We start from the raw sequence: 18,441 nt of genomic DNA, 5'->3' as shown, positions 1-18,441 counted from the left end.
GAAATGTGGGAACAAGAGGGACTCTATTCTTGTTCTGCGAGGGAAGGGAGGGGGCGAGGGTAGTGCTGCGGAAGATGGACCGCACACTGTTAAGGATCTTGTCAACAACTGTAGGTGGGAAATCACGGTTGAGGAAGAAGGAACACATTTCCGAAACATCACTTTGGACAGTGGCATCATCGGAACAAATGTGACGGAGGCAGAAGAGCTGAAAGAAAGGGATGGAGTCCTTACGTGGTGTTGAATTTGTTAAGTCGGCTTCAGAGTATTGTGTCAGCTCTGAGCACCACACTAAGGATGTTAAGGTATTAAAGAAGATGCAGAAAAGATTCACAGGAATTTTTCCAGTGATGTGGAACTTCAATTATCAAAGATTGGAGAAATTAGGACTATTTTCCTTAGAGAAAATATGGTTGAGAGGAGATTTGATAGAGGTATTCAAAGTCACAAGGCATCTGGACAGAATAGACAGGAGAAACTGTTCATACTCATGAAAAGATAGGCACAGATTTAAAGTAATTAGTAAATACAGAAATGATACAAGGAGAAACCTTTTTTATGCAGCACGTGGTTAGGGTTTGGAATGTATGCCCATGAGTGTGGTGGATGCATGTTTAATTGAAGAATTGAAAAGACTTATCTGAAAAGGAAGAATGTGCAGGAGAGAAGGCAGGTGAATAGCGCTGGGCAAGTTGCTCATTTGAACGGCTGTGCAGGCACAATGGGCCAAATGGCCTCCTTTTGCACCATACAGTTCTGTAATTGCACGGTTTCACCATCAATTAGTTGGGTAAGAATACAGGTAAAATAAGCACCATTAAAATTGGCATTTTTAATTTATTTTTGTTTAAAACATTATATTTAATTAAAAGGTCCAATAATTTTAAAAGGAAATTGATATTTTATTCTATTCCAGAGTGAAGAACAGCAACACACTGGAGAACATTATTTTCAAAATGTTGTCTATGAAGATCCCCTGCAAACATTAACATTTTTCTGGATCCCTTGTCCCATCTCCAGTAAGTTTATCACAGGGGTGGGCAAACTTTTCCATGCAAGGGCCACATTCAGAAATTCACAATTTTAAAGGGCCGCATAGTATATTAATTAATAGTCCCGGTTGTAACCAATTAGCGTGCGGCATATACCTCAGCGCTTCCCCCAGCGGCATCCTGCCTTTAGCCCTCTTTTTCTCTACTTTTCAAAAATGGCGCTTCACCCGGTTATGATTCTGGGCACCTCATATAGAACATAGAACAGTACAGCACAGAACAGGCCCTTCGGCCCTCGATGTTGTGCCGAGCAATGATCACCCTGCTCAAGTCAACGTATCCACCCTATACCAGTAACCCAACAGCCCCCCCCCCCCACCATTAGCCTTATATAAAAATTTTAAAAAATTTTAAAAAACATTTAAAAAAAAAAAATTTTTTAATTTTTTTTTAATGACTTGATCTTGGTGGGCCGCATAAAGACCATGCGGCCCGCGGGCCGTAGTTTGCCCACCCCTGGTTTATCAGAACTATGATTGCACAAAACATTTGGTGACACAACAGGACTAAGATGCTAATCAGTGAACAAGCACAGTAAACTATAGAATTTTGAGACGACATGAAATCCCCTCAGACCACCATGTAGAGTTATGCTTACATTTTGGACAGGAAAGTAACATTATTAGCTTCTAAAAAGAATGCTCATAGCTTTCATAATGGGATGCTGATTTGAAGGATCCCAGGTTTTCTCTTGACTTGTGCCAAGGTACCTTATTTCAGCCAAAATGTATAGTTTTGAGTTGCAATCGGCTCAGAGATCCTTAACAGGAAGGTAGGATAAACAAAATTAGCAGAGGGTCTTGCTCCTAAATAACTTAAGTAAATCCTCCTCAAAAGGAGGTGTGTTGATCAAGATCAAGTTTGGCAGGGTTTCTTTCCCTACCCGCCCCATAGTTGAATAGTCCACTGACACTCGAGACCCAAGTTCACATGTGAAGAATGATCATTTGCAGAAGGTATCAGAGGAAAGCTAGTGGAAAAGTAAAATACTGCGGTAGCTGGAAATCAGAAATAAAAACAAAAACTGCTGAAGTTATTCAGCAGGTCAGGCAGCAAAGGAAAGCTGTTAATGCCACTGCTACAGAAGAAAATCGCAAGCACAGAAAATAAATTACTGCTTAATATTTTTTTTTTACTCCAATGCTACAGAGGCTCCTCCAAGGCACCTACCTGGCTTTGTACTTTTGACTCTTCGCTGGTTTTGGTTGGAATTTTCATTCACATGACTTATAGATGCTAAAATTTGCTGGAGTTGTTCTTGGGTCAGACATACCAAGTTGTCTTTTAAAACGTCAGAGGAAATCTTTTGCTTCTTTGGTGGCTGTTGCTTGGTTATGACAAGTTTCTTCACAGTCGTTTTATTTCCAGACTGACCATTTTTAGGAACGGTTTCAGCAGTATTTTTGATTTTATTATCCGTCTTCTTATCTGAAATCAACTGTTCTGCATTTTCTCCTTTCCCAGTCGCAACGATAGTGTTGGTTACAGTATGTTTCAATAACGGCTTCTCAGTCTTAGAATTAGCTTCACGGGTCGAAGGAACTTCCTGTAAAACTTGTTTAGATCTCAGCAGTTGTGTTGTTGTTGTTCTGTTCTTGTATTTTATCTGACAAATATTTAAAAATATCAGGAGATACAGTATTAAAAGCTCTTATTTATGCAAAGTTTTCAACAAAGTTTAGATGTTACATTGCAGAATTTCAATATTTCCTCTATGTGGCCAAAAAGAGATAACACATTTAATTAATAAAAACGCTTTTAAGTCATATGTAATTCAATTAATCTCAAAAAACACTGGCAATTGGTTTCTCTACCAAATTAATTACCTAATCCTTCAATCTATTTACTCTAAAAACACATAATTGCCTTTTTAGTACTGATTGTCTGTTTCAATATTTTTCCATGGTAACAGATTCCATAAGATCCTTCTATTCTAAATGTTACACGCTTTATGTTCCTACTTGGGTACCATTTACCTGGATTCGTTTCATCAACTTTTCTTCATAATCTGAAAGTTTACATAGAATTTACAGTACAGGAGGCCACTCAGCCCACCGTGTTTGCACCAGCCCTTGGAAAGAACACCCTACTTAAGCCCACACCTCCACACTATCCCCATAACCCAGTAACCACAGCTAACCTTTTGGACACTAAGGGGCAATTTATCATGACCAATCCACCGAACCTGCACGTCTTTGGACTATGGGAGGAAACCGGAGCACCTGGAGAAAACCCACGCAGACACAGGGCAGAACTGCAAAGTCCACACAGACAGTCACCTGAGGCCAAAATTGAACCCGGGTCCTTGAAGCTGTGAGGCAACAGTGCTAACCACTGTGCCACCTCAACATTTCTTTGGAAAAGAAAATAAATCTAAGTTCCTTTCAACTTTCCTCAGAATTTGAAATTTCTGTATCGCTGCCGAGGATTCATGCTCATACAAGTCCATAATAGAGAATGCACTTTGTATTGCCCTCAGCACTAATAGTTTCCTAAAATAATGGAAGAAAGTAAAGGAGGAGAGAGGTGGAAGCAGAAGAGGGAGAGAGGGAAAGAGAGAAACAGTGAGGGAAAGGGGACAAGAACACGGGAAAAGAGATGGGAGTCAATTCAGCATGGAGCCATTTTTCCCTATTTATCAATTTGGGGAATTCTGGTTAGTGATTTTGCCTAAAAAGTGGTGTGGGCTGAGAGTTTGTGTGCACGAATGCTTCTCATGCTGAAGGTTCTTTCATTAAATGGGAGGGACTGCTGGGAAGTGACTTAGCCTCAGCTGAAGAGTTACAGATTGATAAAGCAAAGAAGGGGGGCAATTGTTGCCTCAGTAGGACGTAGGGGTTTTCAATGTGTCTGAAGGTGGAGAGGGTATGCCAGTACATAATTTCAGATTCAGCAGGCCATTGTGACTTCAAGAGTGGGTGGCAAGTAGGAGTGGGGTCCATATTTTGCTTCAGCGGAGCTAATGGCTAAATTCTGTCATAGCCAAATGGGTGGCAGACAAAACCCAATTTTTGACATTGATGGCGGGGATTTTGGAATGTTGCAATTGAAGATCTTTTCTGATACAACAGAAAATTAATTGGGATCACTTACCCTTTTAGCATCTTTTGATGAAGCATCTGTAATAAGATTAGACCAACCATGAAAACCGTACAACAGTAATAAGCTTAAATATATCCTATTTTAATTGCACTATTTCAATCATGGCATCATAGGCAGCTCTCCTTAGTTACTCACTTATGAAAAAATGTTTTTCCTCTGAATTACAATAGTAACTGTAATTTTTCAGAAGAAACTGTACAAGAGGGACATGTTGCACACACAAAACAGTCAAATATAATGAAGGTGCAATTTAGCATGGCCAAGTACCTAGCCTACAAATCCTTGGACTATGGGGGGAAACCAGAGAACGTGGAAATTACACACACGCATGCAGTTACCCAAGGCCAGAATTGAACCCAGGTCCCTGGTGCTATGAGGCACCAGTGCTAACCACCATTCCACTCCTCAGATCAGAGGTGAATTGGCCCAGGGTGATGCCCACTGTATCCTTGTGGGTCTAGGAGGAGCACACCTGTTCCTATGGCCCACAAGGAGCCTTTGAAAAAAACTTAAAATCCATTTACCGGGTTCTCTGCAGCAGACATCCTTGCTACCAAGAGCTTTCACTGTTAAGCTGGAGACTATAGAAGCCTTGGGTGTGCACACTCAATGGCACCATTAGATTCCATCTCATTTATGCTACCACTCCTCTGGAATTCAGGCAAGTTAGTGGAAAAAAGTGGGAAGGAAGATACATGTATGGAATGGACCATGAACTGGTCATATCAATCCCATTAGGAACATGTTAAAACTCAGCCCCAAGGCTTCCTATCAAACTTTTGAAAGAAGGAAACACTGGAACAAGGAATGATGAATAAATATTTCCCATTGTAGCTTGTTATCACACAATAGCTGTAAACAGGCCTTTAAAACCTCTGTCTCCTTGTTACATTGTCAAATTTGGTGCCCCAATAGAAATGTTACCTCAAAGTGAAATAAACCCAAGAAATAAATAGAAAATGTTAGATCATACGATAGTATTTAATTGCAGTAAGAATTAAATTACAGAGGAAGTGTACTATTACACCACTGGGTAGAAACAAAATATCCGTATAATGGTGTGGAAAAGCTTAGCACCAAAGTCCCACTCTATTTGGCTGACACCTGTGACGAACATCTCGTTTGTGGTTCATGTTAATATTTTAGAGGTAATGTTTAGTTCTGGGAAGATTATTGCTGGTAACAAAAATGCTGGGCTTTAGAGATTACCACAGCACTTAAAAGAAAATAGCAGTTCAGAAGGTTATTCATGTTTGTTTAATGCAGTCAGATTAGGAGAGATGGAGCCATAAAACAGTTTACGTAGCTGGAGAATTGGAGATATGATGTCTCTACTGCTTTCAAAGAAGTGCAACCCAGAAAGATGTTTTGATTTGGGAGCCAGAGTTAAATTGGGTTAAAAGTATTCAGTGAACCCAGAAAGGCTACTCATTATGGGGATGGATGGAACCCAAGAAGGTTCTCTGATTTAAATTTTTCTGTGTTTGTAGGGAGAGGAGAGTTCTTTGCATTTTGGACCACATGTGGTTTGCATCCCAGAGAAGCCTCAGAACTCTTTGGTGCAGTTAGAGCTCAGAGGCTGAGAAGCTGGCAAAATGTTGCTGGTTCCGTGTCAGGTAGTTAGGACCAGAGAAGCTCAGGGAGCCATGTATAGCTTGGTGCAGTCAGGAGACTGGAGTTTGGAGAAACTTAGGGGCAGTGCCAACTTAGTGAAGCTAGCGGTCTGCAAAAGAGTTGGAAGTGTGCCGGTAAGTGAGAGTGCAGCCACCCGTGGAGTACAGTCTCAGGAGGTGAGGCAGTTCGAGTCGTTGTGGCTTTTGAGGGAATTCAGAGGCTAGAAATTTTTAAAGTCTTCAGAATTAAAAAGTTGAAATCCCTCATGAGGGAGACAGAGATTTAACAAGACTTTGTGACTTACATGGTCAGGGTGGGTTGCTGAGAAATACATGAGTCGTTTTATTTGTATCTGTTATTTAATATGCAATTGCCTATTAATTCGTATTTATGTTAATTCTGAATATTAGAGTACACGATAAATTTTCTAAATAGTTTTACTTTTAAAAAAACTTTGTATAGTAAAATCCTTTTTTTTGTAGAAAACCATGGAATCTTGTGGTTTTATCCTCTTAGTAAGTACCTGGAGTTTCAAATTTCATCTACTTTAAACATGCTATTTCAGATTTTTTATTCTTTCATGGCATGTGAGTGTTTCTGACGAGGCCAGCAATTGTTGCTCACCCATAACTGCCCTTGAGAATGTGACGGCGAGCCACCTTCTTGAACCTCTGCAGTCCATCTGGAGGGAAAGTGATGGCATAATGGCAATGTCACCAGACTAGTAATCCAGAGACCCAGGTTAATGTTCTCAAACATGGGTTCAAATCTCACCAAGGCAGCTGGTGGATTTATAGGAGCTTTCTTGGTTGTAGATTCAATGTGGATAGACCAGCACAGATTGTTGGTGATGTGCACTCCTAGGAATTTGAAGCTGTCAACCATCTCCAACTCAGCACCATTGATGCAGACACGGTGTGTACGATACTTTGCTTCCTAAAGTCAATGGCCAGCTCCTTAGTTTTGCTGATGTTGAGGAAGAGATTTTTGTCATTCCACAACGCCACTGGGTTCTTTATCTCCCTCCTGTACTCTGACTCATTGTTGTTTAAGATCCGACCACTACGGTTGTGTCATCAGCAAATTTGTAGATGGAGTTGGAGCCAAATTTTGCCACACAGCTGTGTGTGTACAGGGAGTAACCAGGTTGCTGCTGGAATGACCAAGGGGGAGCTGGAGTTGCTAGAGGTCGGGCGAGGGTCTGCCGCTGTGGGGAACGGGTCGTGCGGGGGACGCAGGCACGTGGCTGGCCTAGGAAGGGCTATGGCTTGTTGGCGGGGGAGGAGAGCGAGTAGCCCCCTGATCCGGCTGATAACCTGGAATGTAAGGGGACTGAATGGGCCGGTCAAGCGGGCCCGAGTGTTCGCGCACCTGAAGGGGCTGAAGGCGGATGTGGCAATGCTTCAGGAGACGCACCTGAGGGTGGCGGATCAGGTAAGGCTGAGAAAGGGGTGGGTAGGGCAGGTGTTTCATTCGGGTTTGGATGCAAAAAATCGGGGGGTGGCGATTTTGGTGGGGAAGAGAGTGTCGTTCGAGGCGTCGAGCATTGTGGCAGACAATGGCGGTAGGTATGTGATGGTAAGTGGCAAGCTGCAGGGGGAGCGGGTGGTGTTGGTCAATGTACACGCCCCGAATTGGGACGATGCGGGGTTCATGCGGCGTATGCTGGGCCGTATTCCGGACCTGGAGTCAGGGGCCTGATAATGGGGGGGGGATTTCAACACGGTGCTGGACTTGACACTGGATCGCTCTAGGTCTAGGACGGGCAGGAGGCCAGCGGCGGCCAAGGTGCTGAAGGGGTTCATGGACCAGATGGGAGGGGTGGACCCATGGAAGTTTGCGAGGCCGGTGGCCAGGGAATTTTCATTCTTCTCCCATGTGCACAAGGCCTACTCCCGGATTGACTTTTTTGTCATGAGCAGGGCGCTGATTCCGAGGGTGGACGATACGGCGTACTTGGCAATAGCCATCTCTGATCATGCTCCGTATTGGGTAGACCTCGAGTTGGGGGAGGAGAGGGACCAGCGCCCGCTGTGGCGCTGAGATGGGGTTGCTGGCGGACGAGGAGGTGAGCGGGCGGGTCCGGAGGTGTATAGAGAGGTACCTGGAGGCTAATGACAATGGGGAGGTGCAAGTAGGGGTGGTCTGGGAGGCGCTGAAGGCGGTGGTCAGAGGAGAGCTGATCTCCATTAGGGCACACAAGGAGAGGGGGGAGAGGAGAGCGAGGGAGAGGTTGATGGGGGAGATGGTGAGGGTGGACAGGAGGTACGCGGAGGCCCCGGAGGAGGGATTGTTTCGGGAGCGGCGTAGCCTCCAGGCTGAGTTCAATCAGGAAGGCGGAGGCGCAGTAGAGGAGGGCGCAGGGGGTGGCATATGAATACGGAGAAAAGGCGAGCCGGATGCTGGCGCACCAGCTTCGGAAGCGAGAGGCAGCTAGGGAGATCGAGGGAGCTAGGGATGGAAGAGGGAGCACGGTGAGAAGTGCAGTGGGTATCAATGGGGTCTTCAGGGACTTCTACGAGGAACTGTACCGGTCTGAGCCCCCAGGGAGGGATGGGTCGCATCCTGGACCGGCTGAGGTTTCCGAGGGTGGAGGAGGGGCAGGTGGCAGGGTTGGGGGCGCTGGCTGGGCTGGAGGAGTTGGTCAATGGGATAGGGAACATGCAGGCGGGTAAGACACCGGGGCCGGATGGGTTCCCGGTTGAATTTTACAAGAGGTATTCGGACCTGCTGGGCCCGCTGTTGGTAAGGACTTTCAACGAGGCAAGGGAAAGGGGGGGGGGGGGGGTGTTTCCTTGATCCTGAAGCGGGACAAGGATCCCCTGCAGTGTGGGTCATATAGGCCGATCTTACTTCTAAATGTAGATGCAAAGTTGCTGACAAAGATTTTGGCCATGAGGATAGAGGACTGTGTGCCGTAGGTCATACACGAGGATCAGACAGGGTTCGTGAAAGGGAGGCAGTTGAATACTAATGTACGGAGGCTCTTGAATGTTATAATGATGCCGGCAGTGGAAGGGGAAGCGGAGATAGTGGCGGCGATGGATGCGGAGAAGGCCTTTGATAGGGTGGAATGGGGGTTCCTGTGGGAGGTGCTGAAAAGGTTTGGGTTTGGGGAGGGGTTCGTCAGGTGGGTGAGGTTGCTATATGAAGCATCGGTGGCGAGTGTGGCCACGAACAGAAGGAGGTCAGAGTATTTCTGGCTGCACCGGGGGACGAGGCAGGGGTGTCCCCTGTCCCCCCTGCTCTTTGCGCTGGTGATCAAACCCCTGGCCATGGCTTTGAGGGAGTTGAGGAACTGGAGGGGGTTAGTGCGGGGTGGGGAGGAGCATCGGGTGTCGCTTTATGCGGATGATCTGCTGCTATATGTGGCGGACCCGGTGGGGGGAATGCCGGTGGTGATGAGGATACTTAGGGAGTTTGGAGATTTCTCCGGGTACAAGCTCAATATTGGGAAGAGCGAGTTATTCATAGTGCACCCAGGGGACCAGGAGAGGGAGATTGGTGAGCTCCCGCTAAAAAGGGCAGAGAGGAGTTTCAGGTACCTGGGGGTCCAGGTGGCTAGGAGCTGGAGGCCATGCATAAGTTTAACTTCACAAGGCTGGTGGAGCAGATGGAGGAGGAGTTTAAGAGGTGGGACGTGCTGCCACTCTCCCTGGCAGGTAGGGTGCAGTCAGTTAAAATGACGGTGCTCCCAAGGTTTTTGTTCCTGTTCCAATGCCTCCCCATCCTGATCCCCAAGGCCTTCTTCAGGCGGGTTAACAGGAGCGTTATGGGGTTTGTGTGGGCGCAGAAGACCCCGAGGGTGAGAAGGGTGTTCCTGGAGCGGAGCAGGGATAGGGGGGGGGGCGTTGCCTAACCTCTGTGGGTATTATTGGGCCGCCAACTCGGCGATGGTACGCAAGTGGGTGATGGCGGGGGAGGGGATGGCATGGAAGAGGTTGGAGATGGCGTCCTGTGTGGGCATGAGCTTGGAGGCGCTGATGACAGCGCCGTTGCCGCTTCCTCCAATGAGGTATACCATGAGTCCAGTGGTGGCAGCTACCCTCAAAATTCTGGGGGCAATGGAGACGACACAGGGGGGAGGTGGGGACCTCGGTGTGGTCCCCGATACAGGGGAACCACCGGTTTGTCCCGGGGAGAATGGACGGAGGGTTCCTGAGTTGGCACAGGGCAGGTATTAGAAGAATGGGGGACCTGTTTGTGGATGGGAAGTTCGCGAGCCTGGGTGAGCTGGAGGCGATGTTCGGCCTCCCCCCGGGAAACACCTTCAGATATATGCAGGCAAGGGCGTTTGTTAGGCGGCAGGTGGTGGAGTTCCCACTGTTGCCGCCACAGAAGGTCCAGGACAGGGTGCTTTCGGGGATATGGGTTGGAGAGGGGAGGATCTTGGCAACGTATCAGGTGATGCAGGAGGAGGAGGCCTCGGGGGAGGAACTGAAGGGTAAGTGGGGGGAGGAGTTGGGTGAGAAGATCAACGAGGGGACGTGGGCGGATGCCCAGGGGAGGGTGAATTCCTCCTCCTCTTATGCGAGGCTCAGCTTAATACAATTCAAGGTGCTGCATAGGGCGCACATGACCGGGGCAAGGCTGAACCGGTTCTTTGGGAGAGAGGACAGATGTGTTAGGTGCTCAGGGAGCCCAGCAAACCACACCCACATGTTCTGTTATTTTATTACTTGTGTATACAGGGGGGGGGGGTTCTTATTTCTTTGTGGTTTTGTTGTTGAGAATTTGTGAAAACTTGAATAAAAATTATTTATAAAAAAAAATATATGGATGGATGTTTGGAGAGGATCAGGTATCAGTGGAAGAGATGAAGACCAAATGGGAGGAGGAGTTGGGGCCTATATTGGAGGAGGAAGTGTGGAGTGAGGCCCTTCCAAGAGTAAACTCAGTGTCAGTGTAGGGGAAAGGTGCTTGTTTACTAGATTGTTTTCTTTGTTTAGTTTACTGTTGTATGGATTTTTTTTGCACTTTTTGTATTTTATTTGGTATAAAATGAAAAAATCTTAATTAATGTATTTTTTAAAAAAAATAGCAATTGTCATTTTGGGTCATGTGCAGGCTACGCGGTCAAAAGAATTCTGGATAAAAAGTTCATTTTTAACTATTGTATGCAGCAAGGTACAGGAGTGCTTCTTTTAGCACAACATAATTTGTTTTTAAAATTTAGAGTATCCAATTCATTTTTCCAATTAAGGGGCAATTTAGCGTGACCAATCCACCTGGCCTGCACATCTTTGGGTTGTGGGGGCAAAACCCACGCAAACACGGGGAGAATGTGCAAAATCCACACAGATAGTGACCCAGAGCCGGGATCGAACCTGGGACCTCGGCGCTGTGAGGCAGCAATGCTTATCACTGCGCCACCCTTACCACAACATAGATGGTCACCGCCTCATGGGTTAGCTGCTCTTCTGCGAACCCTGTTCCAAAGCCCCCTTGCAAACACCCAGGCCTACCTTAACAATGGGCCACCAATTAGCATCAGAAAGTGATGACCCGCTGGAATTACATGAGTTTAAATGTGCATTTATCTGCTGTTCAAAACTTAATTTCAACCTCCGCTGGCACGGTAGCATGGTGGTTAGCATCAATGCTTCACAGCTCCAGGGTCCCAGGTTCGATTCCCGGCTGGGTCACTGTCTGTGTGGAGTCTGCACGTCCTCCCCGTGTGTGCGTGGGTTTCCTCCGGGTGCTCCGGTTTCCTCCCACAGTCCAAAGATGTGTGTGGGTTAGGTGGATTGGCCATGCTAAATTGCTCGTAGTGTAAGGTCAATGGGGGGATTGTTGGGTTACGGGTATACGGGTTACGTGGGTTTTAAGTAGGGTGATCATTGCTCGGCACAACATCGAGGGCTGAAGGGCCTGTTCTGTGCTGTACTGTTCTAAATTCTAAATTCTAAAAACACCATAGGCCTTCTTCACAACCCTATCAACCTGGGTGGCAACTTTCAGGGATATATGTACATGGACACCGAGATCCCTCTGCTCATCCACACTACCAAGAATTTTACCATTAGCCAAATATTCCGCATTCCTGTTATTCTTTCCAAAGTGAATCACCTCACACTTCTCTACTTTAAACTCCATTTGCCACCTCTCAGCCCAGCTCTGCAGCTTATCTATGTCCCTCTTAACCTGCAACATCCTTCCACACTGTCTACAACTCCACCGACTTTAGTGTCGTCTGCAAATTTACTCACCCATCCTTCTGCGCCCTCCTCTAGGTCAGTTATAAAAATGACAAACAGCAACAGCCCCAGAACAGATCCTTGTGGTACGCCACTCGTAACTGAACTCCATTCTGAACATTTCCCATCAAATACCACTCTCTGTCTTCTTTCAACTAGCCAATTTCTGATCCACATCTCTAAATCACCCTCAATCCCCAGCCTCTGTATTTTCTGCAATAGCCGACCGTGGGGAACCTTATCAAACGCTTTACTGAAATCCATATACACCACATCAACTGCTCTACCCTCGTCTACCTGTTCAGTCACCTTCTCAAAGAACTCGATAAGGTTTGTGAGGCATGACCTACCCTTCACAAAACCATGCTGACTATCCCTAATCATATTATTCCTATCTAGATGATTATAAATCGTATCTTTTATAATCCTCTCCAAGACTTTACCCACCACAGACGTTAGGCTCACCGGCCTATAGTTACCGGGGTTATCTCTACTCCCCTTCTTGAACAAAGGGACCACATTTGCTATCCTCCAGTCCTCTGGCACTATTCCTGTAGCCAATGATGACCTAAAAATCAAAGCCAAAGGCTCAGCAATCTCTTCCCTGGCTTCCCAGAGAATCCTAGGATAAATCCCATCAGCCCCCGGGGACTTATCTATTTTCACCCTGTCCAGAATTGCCAACACTTCTTCCCTACGCACCTCAATGCCATCTATTCTAATAGCCTGGGTCTCAGCATTCTCCTCCACAATATTATCTTTTTCTTGAGTGAATACTGACGAAAAGTATTCATTTAGTATCTCGCTTATCTCCTCAGCCTCCACACACAACTACCCACCACTGTCCTCGACTGGCCCTACTCTTACCCTAGTCATTCTTTTATTCCTGACATACCTATAGAAAGCTTTTGGGTTTTCCTTGATCCTACCTGCCAAAGACTTCTCATGTCCCCTCCTTGCTCGTCTCAGCTCTCTCTTTAGATCCTTCCTCGCTTCCTTGTAACTATCAAGCGCCCCAACTGAAACTTCACGCCTCATCTTCACATAGGCCTCCTTCTTCCTCTTAACAAGAGATTCCACTTCTTTGGTAAACCACGGTTCCCTCGCTCGACCCCTTCCTCCCTGCCTGACTGGTACGTACTTATCAAGAACATGCAATAGCTGTTCCTTGAACAAGCTCCACATATCCAGTGTGCCCAACCCTTGCAGCCTACTTCTCCAACCTACACATCCTAAGTCATGTCTAATGGCATCATAATTGCCCTTCCCCCAGCTATAACTCTTGCCCTGCGGGGTATACTTATCCCTTTCCATCACTAACGTAAAGGTCACCGAATTGTGGTCACTGTTTCCAAAGTGCTCACCTACCTCCAGATCTAACACCTGGCCTGGTTCATTACCCAAAACCAAATCCAATGTGGCCTCGCCTCTTGTTGGCCTGTCAACATATTGTGTCAGGAAACCCTCCTGCACACATTGTACAAAGAACGACCCATCTAATGTACTCAAACTATATCTTTTCCAGTCAATATTTGGAAAGTTAAAGTCTCCCATAACAACTACCCTGTTACTTTCGCTCTTTCCCAGAATCATCTTCGCCATCCTTTCCTCTACATCCCTAGAACTATTAGGTGGCCTATAGAAAACTCCCAACAGGGTGACCTCTCCTTTCCTGTTTCTAACCTCAGCCCATACTACCTCGGAAGAAGAGTCCCCATCTAGCATCCTTTCCGCCACCGTAATACTGTCCTTGACTAGCAGCGCCACAACTCCCCCTCTTTTGCCCCCTTCTCTGAGCTTACTAAAACACCTAAACCCCGGAACCTGCAACAACCATTCCTGTCCCTGCTCTATCCATGTCTCTGAAATGGCCACAACATCGAAGTCCCAGGTACCAACCCATGCTGCCAGTTCCCCTACCTTATTGCAGCAGGTTGGGCGGGCTATTAAAGTAACACTGCCAGAACCATCCAAAGTTAACAATTTAAATCGCTTTGTCACATAGCTACCCCATGCAAGGTAATTGACCAGGGGAAGTTAGCACTTTTGGACAATTGCCACATAAACCCATACCGGGGAATTAATCAGACGGATACCCTCCAAATCCAATGTTGGGAAGCCAGGAAGTTATGGGTCAATCACGTGCTATCCTGATGTGCTGGTCCAGTGCTGCAACATGGCACCAACCATATAATAACAAGGCTTAGCCCTCAAAACACACGGGCTTTCCTTAGCATTATGGGGTCAGCTGGCAGGCTCCTCTGACCATCAAATAGTTAAAATCTCATCCAATAGGACAGATCTCTCAATTTTAATGAGGTGGTAAAATAGGCAGTGGCAAATTTGCCAAACTTAATGTGGGCTACCGATTTCCTTTTCCACTAATTTCCAGCAGTGTGTATAAAGAGACCCAGATCAGCCACCACCCATAATTATGCCCATAGAAAATAAGAGTAACCGGAACTGATAATAATAATCTTTATTGGTGTCACAAGTAGACTTACATTTACACTGCAATGAAGTTATTGTGAAAATCCCTTAGTCGCCACACTAAGGCGCCTGTTTGGGTACACCGAGGGAGAATTCAGAATGTTCAATTCACCTAATAAGCACGTCTTTTAGGACTTGTAGGAGGAAACTGGAGCACCCGGAGGAAACCCACGCAGACACGGTGAGAACGTGCAAACTCCGCACAGACAGTGACCCAAACCAGGAATCGAACCCGGGTCCCTGGTGCTGTGAAGCAACAGTGCTAATCACTGTGCTACCTTGCCGTTATCTAGTGATTTAATTGGGGGGTTCATAGGTCAAGCCTTGAGTTTACAACTCATTTGAATGAAAGTAACATCCTCAAAATCAATTCCTTTCAACTAAAAAAATCCTGTAAAATTTCTGAAATGTTCTGTTCTTTTTCAGGTAGCTTGTATTTTTTTTTCTCAGCAGCAAATGGCATGCAGGACATACACCAGAGAATTCCAAGGTTGTACACAATAACATGCAACCTACTATCACAGATGAGTGCCAATAGGATTTTTTCTTTGAATTGTGTAGTTTTGGTCCTCCCTAGATCGCGTTCAGATGCAGTGACCTAGTTTTTCAATCATCAACACTGATTACAACCCATTTAAAATGTTCCGGGTATATGGAACAATAGCTTGTCTACAAAAGTGGATTGTCGATGCTGAAGCCGCAAAAAATATCTGTAGTAAAAGTCTGAAAACTTAACAGAATAAAATGTGAAGCAGACAATCTTTAGACTAGACTTGCATAGTGTAAAACAGAACACAACTCTCCCACAAATAGTCAAATCTGAAAGTTAATCAGTTAACTATCTCACACTGTTTCCTTTCCCCCCTTTGCCTTCAGAATCCCCCCTTTGCCTTCAGAAATCCATATGAATTGATGGCACCTTTTGGCTGGAATTAATTTTTCACTTTTATCTATAGTACAAGTCTGGATCTGGAACTTATTAATTGCAGGGTAGAACATGCACCTTCATAAATAAAATGGGGAGAATGGAAATAAAATTCAATTATCCTATTTCAACAAAGTAAATAAAATCTTAATGAATCCTAACTTCAGGAGCTATGTGACGATGATAAAAAATAAACTTTTACACATTTGATAGCAAAATAACTTCTGTTCCTTCACTGTCGCTGGGCCAAAATCCTGGAACTCCCTTTCTAAAAGCACTGGCAGTGTACCTACACTAAATGGACTGAAGTGGTTCAAGGGGACTCATCACCACCTTCCCAAGGGCAATTAGGGATCAGCAATAAATGTCGGCCCGGCCAGTCACTTCTATTTTAAATGAACAGTTTTTAATACAGTATCGATTGCTAAATGATCACTTACCATAAGGTGCTAAAATTAACTTAGGCTTTCCATTCAAAAATTGTCTTTCAAGCTTCAAACCATCTCTACAAGCAAGCATAAATTGTTAGTATGCATAACATTACACATCAACCAAAGCTGTCTGGAATATGTTGTTATTTTGTACGTCTGCGATTAACGTTTGTAGAGCTGGTACAGAGAAGTGTATGAAGCCCAACTCCAACATTTACATTTATTTTTTTTAATTAAAGCGCACACATGTTTTAAGTATGTGTTGTTCTCTCCCATAGGTTCCACAACTACTGATCAATTCAGAAGATCAGTGTCTACCTGCACCAGAGTTCTGCTGTTTGTTTACAAAGCAATTTTGGGAGAACATAAAAAATAGGAGTAGACCATGCAGCCCCTTAAGCCTGCTCCACCATTCAATGAATAATGGCTGATCTACTTCAACACCATTTTCCTGCACAATCCCAATGTCCCTTGATCTTTGTAATATGTAGAAATCTCTCAATCTCAGTGTTCAACATGCTCAGTGATGGAGCTTGCACAGCCCGCTGGGACAGGGAATTCTAAAGATTCATCACCCTCTGAAAGAATTCCTCTTCATCTCAGTCCTAAACGGTCTGCCCTTATTCTCAGACTGTCCCCCGTGGTTCCAGAAACCTCAGCCACGGGAAACATCCTTTCTGCATCTACCCAATAAAGCCCTGCAAGAACTTTGCAAGTTTGAATGTTAACTCTCATTCTTCTACAACTTTACTCTTGTACTCAAGCCCACTTTCAACAACGGTCAATATGCCATTTGCCTTTACATAGAACATACAGTGCAGAAGGAGGCCATTCAGACCATCGAGTCTGCACCAACACACATTAAGCCCTCACTTCCACCCTATCTCCGTAACCCAATAACCCCTCCTAATATTTTTGGACACTACGGGCAATTTAGCATGGCCAATCCACCTAACCTGCACGTCTTTGGACTGTGGGAGGAAACCGGAACACCCGGAGGAAACCCACGCAGACACGGGGAGAACGTGCAAACTCCGCACAGTCAGTGATCCAGTGGGGAATCAAACCTGGGACCTTGGCGCTGTGATGCCACAGTGCCATCCACTTGTGCTACCGTGCTACCTTTTTAGTTGCAGCTGTACCTCCATGTTCGCTTTCAGTGACTCATGAACACCCAAGTCCCTTTAAAATTCAACACCAACCAACTTTTCACCTTTTAAGAAATAGTTTATATTTCTGTTTTTCCAACCAGTGAATAACCTCACATTTCTCCACATTGTATTCCATCTGCCAAATTATTGTCCTATCACTTACCATCTCCTTGAAGCACCTTTGCATCCTCCTCACAACTCACGCTTCCACCTTAAATTTATTATATAAAGAGCCAAAGGCGAGTGTCCGCACAAATAACATCAGCTCGAGATACTTTTCTTTCCACCGTGGGACTAGGCAGGGTTGTCCGATGTTGCTCCTGCTGTTTGCACTCGCGATTGAGCCATTGGCCATCTCGTTAAGAAGTTCGGGGGTATGGAAAGGGCTAGTGCAGGGGGGGATAGAATATAGGGTGTACTTATATGCCGATGACTTGTTATACATGTCGGAACCGAGTGTGTCAATAGGGGAAATACTGGAGCTGCTTCAGGTGTTTGGGTCTTTGTCGGGGTACAAATTAAATCTAGACAAGAGTGAGTATTTTGTGGTGTCTCGGCGGGGGTTGGGGCAAGGATGGGGGGGCTGCCATTCCGTAGGGCATGGACTAACTTTAGATACTTGGGGGTGCAGGTTGCTCGGGATGCCGGGGGGGTAGGTACAACATTTCTGGTTTGGTGGGGAGAGCGAAAGCTGATCTGGCAAGGTGAGATGGTCTCCCTCTGTCACTGGCGGGGAAGGTACAGGCGGTTAAAATGAATGTGTTGCCACAATTTCGGTTTACTTTCCAATGCCTGCTGATTTTCCTGCCAAAGGCATTTTTTTGAGAGATTGTAAGAATGATTACCTCGTTCATATGGGGAGGGAAGGTGGCCAGAGTTAGAAAGGTGCTGCTGCAGACGGGAAGGCAGGCAGGGGGTTTGGGTCTTCCGAACCGGATGTATTATTACTGGGCAGCGAATACGGAGAAGGTGCGGAGCTGGGTCAGAGGGGTTGATTCCCAGTGGGTCAGAATGGAGGAGAGTTTGTGTAGGGGGTCAGGATTGAAGGCGCTAGCAACATCGCCGCTCCCTATGGCCCCGGGGAAATACTCAGGGATCTGGTAATAATAGCTTCATTGAGAATTTGGAGGCAGTTTCGGCAACACTTCTTGTTGGGGGCAGGGTCAAGGGAAATGCCGATTCGGGGGAACCGCAGATTTGAGCCAGGGAATTGGGACGGAAATTTTCAGAAATGGGAGGAGAAGGGGATTAAGACACTAAAAGATTTGTTTCTTGGGGGTCGGTTTGCAAGATTGAAGGAGCTGGGAGCGAAGTATGGGCTGGAGCAAGAGGGAATGTTTAGATACATGCAGGCTCGAGATTTTGCCAGAAGGAGATACAGAGTGTCCTGGTGGAGCCTGCCTCCACATTGCTGGAGGAGGTACTGATGGCAGGGGGTCTGGAGAAGGGGGCAGTGTCAGCAGTTTACGGAGCTATTTT

At 45.9% G+C, this 18,441-nt stretch overlaps 1 protein-coding gene across 5 annotated transcripts in view; it reads right to left on the bottom strand.

Moving 5' to 3' along the window:
• The window catches only part of ccdc66 (coiled-coil domain containing 66), a 117,572-nt gene that overhangs the window by 81,754 nt on the left and 17,377 nt on the right, over nucleotides 1–18,441 (bottom strand). For all 5 annotated transcript variants that reach the window (XM_038812806.1, XM_038812807.1, XM_038812808.1 and 2 more), the window contains exons 2-4: nucleotides 15,821–15,885; nucleotides 4,146–4,171; nucleotides 2,223–2,658 (exon numbers count right to left, since the gene is read on the bottom strand). In XM_038812806.1, coding sequence (XP_038668734.1) covers nucleotides 2,223–2,658; nucleotides 4,146–4,171; nucleotides 15,821–15,885 — 527 coding nt within the window. The remainder of the gene's footprint in view (nucleotides 1–2,222; nucleotides 2,659–4,145; nucleotides 4,172–15,820; nucleotides 15,886–18,441) is intronic.

The sequence above is a fragment of the Scyliorhinus canicula genome, chromosome 11, assembly GCF_902713615.1.
Source record: "Scyliorhinus canicula chromosome 11, sScyCan1.1, whole genome shotgun sequence".
NCBI lineage: Eukaryota > Metazoa > Chordata > Chondrichthyes > Carcharhiniformes > Scyliorhinidae > Scyliorhinus > Scyliorhinus canicula.
The sequence above is the reverse complement of the archived record's forward strand: the minus strand, read 5'-3'. Positions and strand labels throughout refer to the sequence as shown.